This window comes from Bos javanicus, chromosome 29 (assembly GCF_032452875.1).
Source record: "Bos javanicus breed banteng chromosome 29, ARS-OSU_banteng_1.0, whole genome shotgun sequence".
Lineage (NCBI taxonomy): Eukaryota > Metazoa > Chordata > Mammalia > Artiodactyla > Bovidae > Bos > Bos javanicus.
In genome coordinates, this window is record NC_083896.1 from 51,312,993 (window position 1) to 51,326,565 (window position 13,573).

At 58.2% G+C, this 13,573-nt stretch overlaps 1 protein-coding gene and 1 pseudogene across 1 annotated transcript; both read right to left on the bottom strand.

Moving 5' to 3' along the window:
* Positions 1-640: 640 nt before the first annotated feature.
* Positions 641-2,430, bottom strand: LOC133241680 (interferon-induced transmembrane protein 1-like). The gene is made up of 2 exons (XM_061407610.1): positions 1,561-2,430; positions 641-978 (listed from the first exon to the last, which is right to left on the bottom strand). Exons 1-2 carry the CDS (start codon positions 1,927-1,929, stop codon positions 790-792), a joined length of 558 nt encoding a protein of 185 aa, XP_061263594.1. The 5' UTR covers positions 1,930-2,430; the 3' UTR covers positions 641-789.
* A 97-nt stretch (positions 2,431-2,527) lies between these two features.
* LOC133241682 (interferon-induced transmembrane protein 1-like) lies at positions 2,528-13,106 on the bottom strand (annotated as a pseudogene).
* Between the last annotated feature and the right edge of the window lie 467 nt (positions 13,107-13,573).

Genomic DNA, 13,573 nt, shown 5'->3' on the forward strand with positions numbered 1-13,573 from the left:
GGGCAACCTCATCTGAGCCACCGGTCCTCCAGGGAGGATCCAAGTAGGGCCCAGTGGGGATGGGGCGTCCATCTCCTCTGAGTGCCAGGAGGAGGGGAACCCACTGTGAAGAGCTGCTGACTTCAGTGAGAGCTGGACAGGACTGGCCCTGGGCCCTGAGTGAGCCCAGGAGAGCCTGGGTCCCCAAAGGGCGTGTGGACGGGGTCACTTCCCAGCGCAGCCTGTGGCTGCCGGGACTCCTCCAGCCTCTCGGGGTGACACCCCGGACACCCTGTGCAGGGCACAGTGGCTCAGCAGCTGGGGTGCGGCCCCCCACCCACTCCCCCTGGGGCGTCAGAGACAGGAATACCTGCCCGGGTGTCTCTTCGCATTGGGCTAGGAGCGGCCCCATCTCCCCGTCTGCATCCCAGGCTCACAACAATGTCCCAGGTCCCCAGTGTCTGCGAGACTCTTCCACCCAGCAGGGCCCGCTGGTTTTGAGGGGACGAAGGGGTCTTTCCTCTGGGGGTTCCTGTTGACTGCGGTGGGGTCACCAGCTCTGTTCTGGCCCTCTCAGTCAGCCCGCAGCTGACTGCTGTGGGCTCCCCAGAGGCCGCCAGGGTCATAGCAGTGTCCCCTCCGCAGGAGACATCACAGCAGCTTCACAGACAAGGGTGCTTTATTGATTCAGTGGTTGACAATCTGTGTCTATAAACTGCTGCCTATGGCTTGGGGGCGCGGCAGGCTCATGCCTCGGGTGCAAAGCCACCAAGGAAGGTGGAGGCCCTGGACCGCCTCCATGGACAGCGGCTAGTAGCCTCCATGTCTACTCATTCGCAAAGCCGTCTCGTAGGCTGCCATGTAGACAAAAATGAGAAGAACGATCGATCCAATAGTCAGAAAGATGCCCAGGACCAGGGCCCAGATGTTCAGGCACTTGGCGGTAGAGGCGTAGCTCTGGGCCCCAGTGATGTCGCCGACCATCTTCCGGTCCCTAGACTGGAGGAGGAGAGGTGGTGAGGGTCCAGGTGACCGCCGGGCGCTGTGGCTCAGGCCCTCCCCTGCTGCTCCCAGTCACCCGATGGCTCGTTCCCTGGAGTCTGGACAGGACAGTGGCCGGTGATACCCTCCCCTCTTGGGGCCTCTGTCTGCGTCCTCACAGAGAGTCAGCCTCTCCAGGAGCCCCAGGGCTCAGCCTCCCGTCCTCTCAGGCCCCTTCACCGGCCACTCACACACCAGGGGTCAGGGTCCTTGCAGCACCTTCCTCGTTTCCGGACCAGACTCGTGTTCTGAAGCTGAGTGTGAAGGCTGCGCCTTCCCTGATGAGGCTGGGAAGGAGGCCGTCTTGGGGTGCGAGAGACACAGACCCCCAGCTCCACCCCATGTGAACCCAGGCAGCCTCGCCATGAGTCTCCCTGGGAACGATCCCCCAGGCCACACTCTCACACACACACAACACACACACGAAAGAGCGTGCACACAGACCCGTACACACGGGGGCTCCCCATGCACGTGCCGTCTGGGCAGGGCCTCTCCAGGCTCACACACACTTTCGTGGAGACGCCCCGGGTGCCCACCCACCTTCACAGAGTAGGCGAATGCCACGAAGCCCAGGCAGCACCAGTTCAGGAAGATGGTGTTGAACAGGGACCACACGATGTGGTCGGGCACGGCGGTGTCGCTGCGGATGTTGATCACCGTGGTCGTCAGGGGCGCCTGGCTCTGGGGCGCCCCCAGCACGGCCACCTCGTGCTCCTCCTTGATCATCTCTGGCGCAGAGGGAACCAAGCACTGAAGCTGAGGAGCAGGATCGAGACGTGTGTTCCCCAAGGCAGAGCCGGCGCAGATGTGGTCCGGATGTAGGCAGGAGCACCGGGGCTGGGGGCTGGGCCTGCCCAGTAGTTTCGTTTCTTGAATGTGTTGCCGGAGGTGGGAGGAACTGCTGCGCATCGTGTTACACCATGGTCAGAGGAAATGAGCTGGTGGAGGGGGCTTCAGGCCCAGCCCCAGCCATCTCGCTTCCCATATAGCGCTGAGTTCCGGCTCTGGGACCCTTCCCCAGCCTGGGGGTCTCAGGCTCAAGCCTGCTGCAGCGCCCACTGTCCCCACTTGAGGCCCCTGCCAGGCCCCACTCAGCCTCACCCCCAGGCCCAGAGGAGCCCCGCCCCTCACTGCCAGCCCCCCAGCCACACAGGCCTCCCCTCTGAGGAGCACTGGCCCCCCAGTCCTGAGTCTCCGCTCCAGGCGGGGTTTGGGTCCTTCCCGGTTGCAGGTCAGCACCCAGCAGCCCGTGTGGCCTGCCCTGAGGAGCCTCCTGCAGTCCCCCAAGGGCTGGAGGAGTGGGACCAGGCCGGCTGTGCCGAGGCAGGACGCCTGCTGGGCGTCTGGCAGCCCCTGGGAGCCCTGGGCCTGCGTGTCTGTGCAGCCTGGCCTTCCTGCCTCCCCCGTCCCCCCCTCATTTCTCATGGGACCTGGGGTGGCTCCAGGGGGAGCGGGTGTGCTGGCAGGACGGCTCTGGGCTTGGGGCTGTGCCCCCTCCTCAGGGACAGGGCGGGTCGGCTCTGTGGCCAGGCCTCTGCTCTCTTCAGACCGCAGGGCCACGTGCTCTCCTGTCTCTGTCCTCACCTGTGCGTGAGGCTGTGGGAGGTGATGGCCAGGCCCGGATCTTCCTGTTAGGAGCAAGGCCATCCCACTGGTTGGGTCCCGCTGGGGCAAGGCTCCCAGGCCAGCCTCCGGTGCCCCCGGCCAGGCTGACAGGCTGCCATGGCAGCTGCACCTGGACTCCTAGGTGGGCTTAGTCCACTGCGTCCTGAGTCTCCTCCAGGTCCACCTGGGATTTGGGCAGGTTGGAGAGCGGAATGGAAGTGTTGTGGGGGTGGCACCCCTTCACCCCCGGGCCCTGAGGTGGTCAATGTCCGCTCCTCTCCCAGGATGGGATGTTGGTTTAGGTTTCCTCCCTGCTGGGGTGGGCGCTGGGGAGCCATTCCAGAGTCCCCCTGCAGCCACCCCATCTCCGAGTCTCTTACCCAGAAGCCACTGAGCGCATGAGGGGCCTGGCAGCACCAGCTGCTTCCGCTCCTCTTCTCCCAGGGCTGGGTGCCCACGGGGGCTGGCCCCACTCCGAGTGTGACTAGGGCCCACGCGCCCCTCGGGAAAGGGCACCTGGTGATGTTCAGAGATACTGACCTGGGCCCTGAGCCCACTTCCTGAGATGTTGGGAATCCCGAGTCCTGGACTCTGTTACCCAGGACCCACCTATTCCCTACCCTCCCCCACCCCAGGGCAGTCTGGGGGATGTGCCCGCAAGCTCCCCTGTCCAGGGCCCTGCTCTCAGTCAGCCACGGGATCGGGTCTGAAGACCAGTTCACAACAGGGGCCGTGGGGTCAGCAGGTGCCGAGGTTTTGCCCCCAGTCCTCGTCGGCCGTCCCGCCTCCGGGGCTGGTGGGCTCCGCTCTCCGTCCTCCATTGTGCCCTGAGGGACACACCTGCGAATGTCTCCAGAACTCTCTGCTGTGGGTCCTGGGGAGGTCACAGTCCTGCCACCCCATCTCTGGTCTGCCCACTTGCCCACATCCGCAGCACAGTCCTGGGGCAGGGCAGGTGGCTGCCCCAGCCTCCGCCCTGGCTCAGGTGTTTGGTGGGTTTTCCGGTTTATGCACTCTGTCCTGGGGGTCACAGTAGAAGGCAGGACACTGCAGATGCCCAGTCACCCGGGGGGCTCCAGGAAATGTGGGACCGAGCGGCCCCCCGGGAGGGGCCGTGGCAGAGCGTGACCAAGAGTTCCATGTGACTGGGAGCCTGTCCTTCCTGAGCTCTGCTGACCTCCTTTCTGCAGCGCACAGCCCGGGGTTGGGTTGTGCATGAGTCCCACTCCGTGAAGGGGGTCTGGGCTGGCCTCCAGTCACTTCCTGCCTCCAGAGTCCTTCCCAGACCCAGAGAAGCAGGTGGTCCAGCCCCGCCTCCAGGACACACCCTCCCTGGAGCTGCCTGCCTCTGCTCACCCCCCTGGGGCCCCCACAACCTGCCCAGAGACCTCCACCCCCAGCCACTTCTGAGGGGTGGGGGATGTAGGGTGAAGTGAGGGAGGGCTGGGGATCACAGCGGGGAGCGGGGACGGACATCAGTGTGGGGGGGCTTCCACCACCGCAGCCCGGCTCGTGAGCAGCCCGGCTCGTGAACGGCTCTGCCCTGGGCTGTCCAAGCGCCCACACCTCCAGGGCCCTGAGAGGACGGGAAGGGGCTGCCTCCCTCGTCGGGGGCTGACCTTTCCCAGAGCGCGTGGTGCCAAGGTGGCTGCTCCTCACTCTAGCTGCCCTGTGCTGCCTCAGGCCACTGCTCTCCCAGCACCCTCCGGAGGAGCCGGGACAGGCTGGAGAAGGCAGTAGCAGGATGCAGCAGGCTGCACCTTCCCGGCAGCTGGGAGGGAGACGGGCCCCCAGACACTAAAAGCAGTCCCTCCCTAGAGAGCCTGGGCTGCCGCAGTCACCCTAGCCCAGCTGCTCCCTGCCAACCGACTGTCTGATCCCGAGGGTCAAGGGTGTTCTGGACACAGAGTGCCCTTGGATCAGGGTCAGACCTTGGGAAAGGAGGGACCCCTATCCTGGGACCCTGCTTCAGCTGTTGCTCCCGGCTGGAAGCCAGAAACCGGCAAAACCAGAGCAGCACGGGCAGGGCGGGGAGGGCGCTGAGCCACAGAGGCAGGCTGGGGAGTCAGTGCACTTCATTGAATTCACCGGCCTTCAGCTGGGTCTCTGTAAACTGCGGCAGGAAGGGGCGGGGGCGGGGGCGGGGGCGGGCAGGGCTGCCGCCACTGGGGCGGAGCCTGCTGCGGCCGCCCAGGACCCGGTGTCGGCCTCGAACAGCTACTGCAGCCTCCTTGCTGTGTGAAACCCTAACACGTAGACTGAACCTTGGCCCTGACCCAGTGCCAAAAACAGTGATGAACGTGATGGTCAGAAGGAGGCCCAGGACCAGGGCCCAGACGTTCAGGCACTTGGCGGTGGAGGCGTAGCTCTGGGCCCCAGTGATGTCGCCGACCATCTTCTGGTCCTTAGACTGGAGGAGCAGAGGTGGTGAGGGTCCAGGTGACCGCTGGTCCTGTGACTTGGGCCCTCCCCTGCTGGTCCCCCAGTGCCCGTTCACCCAACGGGGACTCTCCCCTGCCTGTTCCCCAAGTCTGAGCAGGCCAGTGCCCACGGATGCCCCTCCCCTCCCGGGGCCTCCATCTGCGTCCCCGCAGACTGTCAGCCTCTCCAGGAGCCCCAGGGCTCCCCCTCCCTTCCTCTCAGGCCCCTTCACCGGCCCCTCATCCCACCAGGGGATAAGAGGTTGATCCTGGTCATTCCCATGAACCTCCTGCAGCCTCATCATGACCGGCACATTGGTATACACACACACACACACACACAGAACAATACATACAGGAGCTCCCCAACCCATGTGCCATCTGGGCAGGGCCCTCTCCAGGCTCACACACACTTTCTTGGAGATGCCCCAGGTGCCCACCCACCTCCACGGATTAGGCGAATGCCACGAAGCCCAGACAGCAGATGTTCATGAACAGCGTGTTGAACAGGGACCAGACGATGTGATCACGTCCAGGGTTCTCAGTCTGGATGTTGATCACTGCGTTCTTCATGGGAGCCGAGCCTGCAGGTCCCCCCGTCACAGCCACCTCCTGCTCCCCTGAGAACATGTCTTAGGGTGGTGGCCGCAGGGGTGGACACCAGTGAGGAGGACTAAGAGCTGGAGTCATGAGGCCGAGCTTTGACCACTTTGGGAGTGAGCCGGATGCTGGAGGGTGGTCCTTCGTGGGGCCCAAACCCTACCTCATGTCAGTTTTGCTTCCTCAGAAGCTTCAATTTCTTGTTGCTTTGTAAATGCATGAATTGGCCTGACACTGGGAAGGTGAACAAATCACGGAGAAGTTACACACAGGCAGGGTGGGATGGTCGCAATCCAAGAGCTGGCTTTCTGCCCCAGGCACTCAAGTCAGGACCTATTTAGGGTGTGGTCCCAGGACGTTCCCCAGCCAGGGGGTCTCAGGCCCAAGCCTGCTGCCGCGCCCACAGTCCCCACTCGGGCCCCTGCCAGGCCCCACTCAGCCTCACCCCCGGGCCCAGAGGAGCCCCGCCCCCACTGCCAGCCCCCCAGCCGCACAGGCCTCCCCTCTGAGGGGCACTGGCCCCCCAGTTCTGAGTCCCCGTTCCAGGCAGGGTTTGGGTCCTTCCTGGTTGCAGGTCAGCACCCAGCAGCCCGTGTGGCCTGCCCTGAAGGAGCCTCCCACGGTCCCCCAAGGGTTGGATTCAGTTCAGTTCAGTTCAGTCAGTCAGTCGTGTCCGACTCTTTGTGACCCCATGGACTGCAGCACGCCAGGCTTCCCTGTCCATCACCAACTCCTGGAGCTTGCTCAAACTCAGGTCCATCGAGTCAGTGATGCTATCCAACCATCTCATCCTCTGTCGTCCCCTTCTCCTCCTGCCCTCAATCTTTCCCAACATCAGAGTCTTTTCAAACGAGTCAATTCTTCGCATCAGGTGGCCAAAGTATTGGAGTTTCAGCTTCAACATCAGTCCTTCCAATGAATACTCAGAATTGATTTTCTTTAGGATGGACTGGTTGGATCTCCTTGCAGTCCAAGGGACTCTCAAGAGTCTTCTCCAACACCACAGTTCAAAAGCACTAGTTCTTCGGTGCTCAGCTTTCTTTATAGTCCAACTGTCACATCCATACATGACTACTGGAAAACCATAGCTGTGACCAAATGGACTTTTGTTGGCAAAGTAATGTCTCTGCTTTTTAATATGCTGTCTAGGTTGAACATAGCTTTTCTTCCAAGGAGCAGGCATCTTTTAGTTTCATGGCTGCAGTCACCATCTGCCATCTGCAGTGATTTTGGAGCCAAAAAAAAAAAAAAAAATAAAGTCTGTCACTGTTTCCATTGTTTCCCCATCTATTTGTCATGAAGTGATGGACCCAGATTCCATGATCTTAGTTTTCTGAATGTTGAGCTTTAAGCCAACTTTTTCACTCTCCTCTTTCACTTTATTCAAGAGGCTCTTAAGTTATTCTTTGCTTTCCGCCATAAGGGTGACAACATCTGCATATCTGAGGTTATTGCTGTTTCTCCTGGCAATCTTGATGCCAGCTTGTGCTTCTTCCAGCCCTCCATTTTGCACGATGTGCTCTGCATATAAGTTAAATGAGCAGGGTGAAAATATGCAGCCTTGACACTTCTTTCCCAATCTGGAACCAGTCCATTGATCCATGTCCAGTTTCAACTGTTGCTTCTTGACCTGCATACAGATTTCTCAGGAGGCAGGTCAGGTGGTCTGGTATTCCCATCTCTTGAAGAATTTTCCACAGTTTGTTGTGATCCACCCACTAAAAGGCTTTGGCGTAGTCAATAAAGCAGAAGTAGATATTTTTCTGGAACTCTCTTGCTTTTTCTATGATCCAATGGATGTTGGCAATTTGATCTCTGGTTCCTCTGCCTTTTCTAAATCCAGCTTGAACATCTGAAGTTCTTGGTTATGTACTGTTGAAGCCTGGCTTGGAGAATTTTTTTGAGGATTACTTTGCTAGCATGTGAGATGAGTGCAATTGTACAATAGTTTGAATATTCTTTGGCATTGCCTTTCTTTGGGATTGGAATGAAAACTGCCCTTTTCCAGTCCTGTGGCCACTGCTGAGTTTTCCAAATTTGCTGGCATATTTAGTGAAGCACCTACACAGCATCATCTTTTAGGATTTGAAACAGCTCAACTGGAATTCCATCACCTCCACTAGCTTTGTTCGTAGTGATGCTTTCTAAGGCCCACTTGACTTCACATTCCAGGATGTCTGGCTCTAGGTGAGTGATCGTATCATCCTGGTTATCAGGTTAACACAGTATAAAACAGATTTCTGAACATGTCTAAGGTGTATAAAGATAGCTCCTCCTTTTGTGAAACCCAGCCTCTGAAATTTCATGAATTAGCATTCTAAGGAAAAGCAAGTCTCTACAGGGTCTCTTACTGGCCAAAACAGAGTAGCCAATAAATAGAGCTTTGCCTCACAGAGAAATCAGAAGCACACAACATCGGCCTTGGCCACAAGCAGTCTGACACACTGTCCTTTAGGAACTACCCTCTCCTGAAGGTATGAGGTCCAGCCCCTCAGGCTGCTACAGGCAGGAAGTACCTTTTCTTTCTTTCTAATAGTTACTTATTCATTTCCCTGCGTGGGGTCGTACTTGGGGCAGGCCCACGCAGCAGTCGCCTGGCGTGGGTCTAGCTGCCCCTGAGGCATGTGGGGTCCTAATTCCCCGAGCGAGGATTGAACCTGCCTCTCCTGCATATGAAGGCATTTTCTGAACCACTGGGCCACCAGGGGTGTCCCCACGAAGCACCTTTGCACGTCGCAGTTGCCACGCGGCCAGAGCGGCCCTGAAGTCAGGGCTCATGGCCCAGCTGCCTGGGGACTGCCCAGACGGGGCCGCCGGAGCGAGTTCCGCTTTCGGGGAGGCTCTGCTTGCCTCCCACGCTGGCGGCAGTGCGCAGGCCCGGAGCGGCTGGAGGCGCCTCCTCTCCCCTCTGCGAGCCCGCTGCCCGCGTGCCCACCGCCCCGCTTCCAAGTCCCGCAGCACTCGGGACACGGGCGTAGGTGTGGGTCACTCGCGAGCACCACGTGGACTCCCCACATCCCTGTGGCCTTCAGGAAGCCCACGGTGGGCCCTTACCCCGGCCCAGGGGTGCCTGGCCCCTGGGTGAGAGGGACCTACCGCCCACGGCCGCCCGCCCACGTCTAGTGGCGGCAGGAACAGAGCTTGCTGGGCCGGCACTGGGATCAGTCACTTGCCACCTCGGCACTGTCCAGCTCACACTGACCAGCGTGGGGAAGCCCTGGAACTGTGGCCTCGGGCCAGGAGAGAGCAACAAAACCGTGTTCCCAGCGGCTGGAAAGACCAACCCAGTGAAGTCGTGTGCTCTGAAAGTTGTGCATCAGCCTGACCGAGGCGCAGGGCCCAGAGGTTTCGTCAGAGGTTATCCCGGGGGTCTGGGGGTGTTTCTGGATGAGCCTCGCTTTGAAAGGTGGGCTGAGTGAAGCAGACCCCTCCCCGGCGTAGGGGGCCTGTGCAGCCCCTCAGAGGGCCTAGTAGAAAGTACAGCAGAGAGACCCGCCTTCCGTGGGCCTGGGCCTGGCTACCCCCCCCCACCCCAGCCCTCCAGAGCAGAACTTTTATCTGGAGAACGCTGCCTGATGAGGGGATGGAGGGGCACCCGGCTCCCTGCCATGTTAGGAAGGTGGGCCCGAAACCTGAAGCCTTCTACCCCTGGGACCAGGGGTTGGTCAGAAATACCCACCGCGTGCTGTTTGCTGCTCTGCGTGTTCTGGCCCCTGAGTTCAGAGAAGAGGGCTGGTGGTGAGATCAGATGAAAAGAAACACAGCAAGTCCAGGGAGGCGGGGTGGGAAGAGCAACAGCACCTCAACCCCGCAGTGAAGCGCGGCGCGGCAGGCGCTCCAGGGTGGCGCCGCTTGCCCACCTCAGCCTGGCACGTCAGATGCCAGGGGCGGTGGGGGCGGTGGGGGCAGTGGGCGTGCAGAGCAGAGGCTGAAAAAGTGAAGAAGAGCAGAAACGAGCACTTGGGGAGAGGAGCGCCAGGTGTGACTGGCACCTGAACTGAGTGAACTTGAAGTTTTAGGAGCTGACGCGTATATGAAAGCGTTCTCCTGGCCCCTAGAAGCATCCGCCTGGAGCCAAAAACTCTGTGCCGGCTCCAGACCTACAATAACCCTGGGGCCCTGGCTCTCTGTGAGGAGAAGGGGCTGGGAAAGCCTTGGGGTCTCCCAGGGCCATGAGAGCAGCAAGTGGCCGCGCCCTCCAGGCTTGCGTGCACCCAGGCCGGCTCCTCAGCACAGCTGCCGGGGCCTGCAGAACCACGCCCGCCTCTGCTCCCCGGTCTGGGCCGCTACTGTGGGCCTCAGGGGTCCCTTGTTTTAGCCACTTGACGCAAGGCCTCTCGAGGCCTCCTTTGCCTCACTTTCAGTCTTCATGGGGCTGGAGGAGGCTTTGAGATAGCCCCCCAGGGGACTATCTTCTTGGCCAGGTGTGAAGGTGGGGCTCCATTCTGCCCGGTCCCAGTGCAGCCAGGCTGAGTCCCCAGTGCCCTTCTTCTGCCTCCAGCCTGCAGGCCCCTTCCCTGGTCCCTGCCTGCCTGAGGGAGGCAAAACCCCGGGCCCCTTCCTGGGGTGCAGTCAGATCAGGACACAGGGACTTGGGGCTGTCCTCGCCACAGCCTAACCCAAGTGTCCTGAGCGATGCACCCTTCCTGGCGGTCAGCTGGGGCCCCAGCTCATCTCCTGCCCACAGGAGACCCTGGCCTTGCCTTCATGTTTTCCCAGGCATTCTCCTGGTAGAATTTTGATGACCTTAGGAAAACAGCTGCTGACAAACCCACCTCTCCCAGCGTTTGCTGGCGCCTTGTCTGCTATCTGGGCTGTTAGGTGCGTATACTTTTAACCTTTTCTTGCTGTGAAATTTCACAAATACACCAAAATGCGAGAAACATGAAAGTTCTGCCTCGCAAATGGCTAAGATGCCTGCGGAACTACCAATTCACAGGTCGGCCACTGCCACCGCCCCACGAGGGTCCCGTGCCAGCCCTGCGAAGCTCGCAACGCTCTGGGCCTTTATGCTGTGCACATGCTTGCCCTCGATGCGACGTTTGACCCCTAAGTGGAGGTTAAACTGAGCCTAATTCAGCGCAGATTGAACCTGAACACGAATTTGCCTATTTTGAATTCATGGGTCAGAGGAGCCTGGAAGCTTACCATTCCAGGATTCACCAGAGTCGGACACGACTTAGCGACTAGAAACAGCAAAACAGCAAAAAAAGTGAAAGGGTGCTGTCCTCTCTGCGTCTTTCGTCCTTCTCAGCATCGCGCTCTGAGCCTTGCCTTGGCTGTAGCTGCGCTTCATTTATCCTGGCCGGTGTCGTGTCCTCGGCGTGACCGTTCCACACCTTGTCTGTCCAAGGGCAGAGCCCCTTGCCATTGGTGGCGACAAGGGACGATGCTTCTGTCGAGAGTCCGCCTGACACCAAGGGCAGCTGCTCTGGGGGTTGTGTAACGCTGTCTCTTTCCTGTTTCATTTATCTATTCCCACAATAAAGTTGCATAATGAGCAGCCACAAAACCTCAGTGGTATATACCAACGCTACTGCTAAGTCGCTTCAGTCGTGTCCGACTCTGTGCGACCCCAGAGACGGCAGCCCACCAGGCTCCCCCGTCCCTGGGACTCTCCAGGCAAGAACACTGGAGTGGGTTGCCATTTCCTTCTCCAAAGGTATATACCAATAAGTGTTTGCTTTTGCCCAAGACCTGGACCAGCCTCGGTTGGCCTTGGCAGAGCCCGTCATCATCTGCTGCCAGCTGCGTGTTGAGGGGACAATGTCAGCCCTTCTATGGGCACGCTCATCCTCCAGCATGTCAGGCGGGGCTTGTTCTTAGGGCTCAGAGAGAGGTGTGTGAGGGGCTCTACCGTGCGGTCTGGGGACTGGCCATGTCACTCGCTGCACACTCATTAGACAGACACGTGTAGCAAGAGGTGCGAAAAGTGGCCAAAGTGGCTCCTCACCCAGGACCCTTGTTGGGGGCTGGGCTGGCTGGAGGCTTGGCTCCACTTCTGCAATCCACCCACCAGAGAAGGCTGGCAACTTGCTACATGCTTGATGGCCATTGGCTGGAGGCAGAAATACAGCCAGTGTTTGTATGTGAACTTTGCTTCTGGCATCCCCACCAGACTCTCTTACTAATTCCAGAATATCTCTAGTTAGGCTAATGTTTGTTATTTTATGATTTCATCAAAAGTGTGGCTACTCCACCCCACTTTCCTGTTATTCGAGCGGGGGCTGCTTACAGTAATCACATCACTCTGAGACACTGAGGTGCCTCCCTGCCTGACGCCGGGATGGAGGGCCTGCCTCCCTCCTGATTATGCCATGGTTCCGTGCTCTGTGATTTCTCATTTTCTAACACATGACGATGTGATCGCTGCTGGTGCCACTACGACGGGCTGACGGACCACACGCAGATCTTGTGGCTTCTCACCCCTTCACACCCAGTCCATCCAAGTCCTTTCCCTTTGGTGTGGAGAGCTCCATTTGGTGGGGGCTTGCTGGTGGCCAAAGCCCCTCCATTTTTGTTTTCCAAAAAAATAGAAATCTTACCTCATTCTTGAAAAGTACTTTCACATGGTAAAGAATTTCAGGTCTGAGCTGAACACACAGGCTGTTAGCTTCTGCTTCTGCAGTTTCTGTGACGTCAGCCACGGTGGAGCTGCTGCTCCTTATCAGGAGCTCTGGACATCACCAGAGTGTGTGTGTCTATGTTTACACCTTTCATTTGCTACAGACTTACTCGCTGTGTAGAGGCGTGGACTCGTTTGTGTCTGTTCTGGCAGAGGCTTCTCCGGGCGCTTCGTCTGTGGGCTGGTCTCCCAGCAGCTTTAGGATGTTCTCACCCAGTGCGCTTTCAGATCCCGATTTCCTCCACTCTCCACTTCCTCTCCCCAGAGAAGGCGATGGCACCCCACTCCAGTGCTCTTGCCTGGAGAATCCCAGGGACGGGGAGCCCGGTGGGCTGCCGTCTCAGGGGTCACACAGAGTCAGACACGACTGAAGCGACTTAGCGCAGCAGCAGCAGCAGCCACTTCCTCTCCTTCTTTCTGGACTTCCAATTAAACACAGATTAAAAGTTCTCACTGCCCTCTATCTCTCATTGCTGACTGTGGTTTCATCCACTGTCTGCAGGGTTTCTCTGCATCCATCTTCTCAAAGTGAAGGTCCTGGGCAGCAGCGTCAGCCTCACCTGGAAGCAGAGTTTCCATGAGGTCCGAGACTCACTGCAGGGTCACTCCAGGTGTGCTCAGGTGTTATAAACTCCCCAGTGATTCTTATTTCCGTTACACTGACTTTCAGTTCTATGATTTCTAATTAGTTTCTTTTCAGTTCTGTAAAGTCACTTTTAACGGCTTACTATGCCTGCTAAAATATTTCTGTTTACCTCCAAGAGCTTAGTAAGCACAGCTGGTTCATTATCTGGAAATTCCAGTATTCAGAGTTCTGTGATGTTTTTCCTGCTGATCCTCAACCAAGTTTTCTCGTCTCTTTGGGTTCTGGGTCCACAGTTGGTCTCAGGCCTGAGAGGGTATCTCACCCCAGAGAGGACCCTGATGATTTTGGCAAGGAATCACCTAAACCCAGTTTCAGGGACTGCCCTGGCCGTCCAGTGGTTGGACTTTCCTTCCAATACACAGGGTGTGGGCTCCATCCCCGGTCAGGGAATTAAGATCCCCCATGCCTCAGGGCCAAAAAACAGAAGCAATATTGTAACAAATTCAATAAAGACTTTGAAAATGGTCCACATCAAAAGAAATAAAAATTTTAAAATAAATCCAATTTCAGAGACAGAGATTTCTCCATACTTCTGGGTCTTTTCCTAACTACATCCTGTTGGATCTGTTTTTTAATTTGTATAATAATTCTTCTGCTGGGACTCATTTCTGTCTTGTTTCTCACGTTTGTTATTTGCTCTCCTCTCCTGTTTCTTTC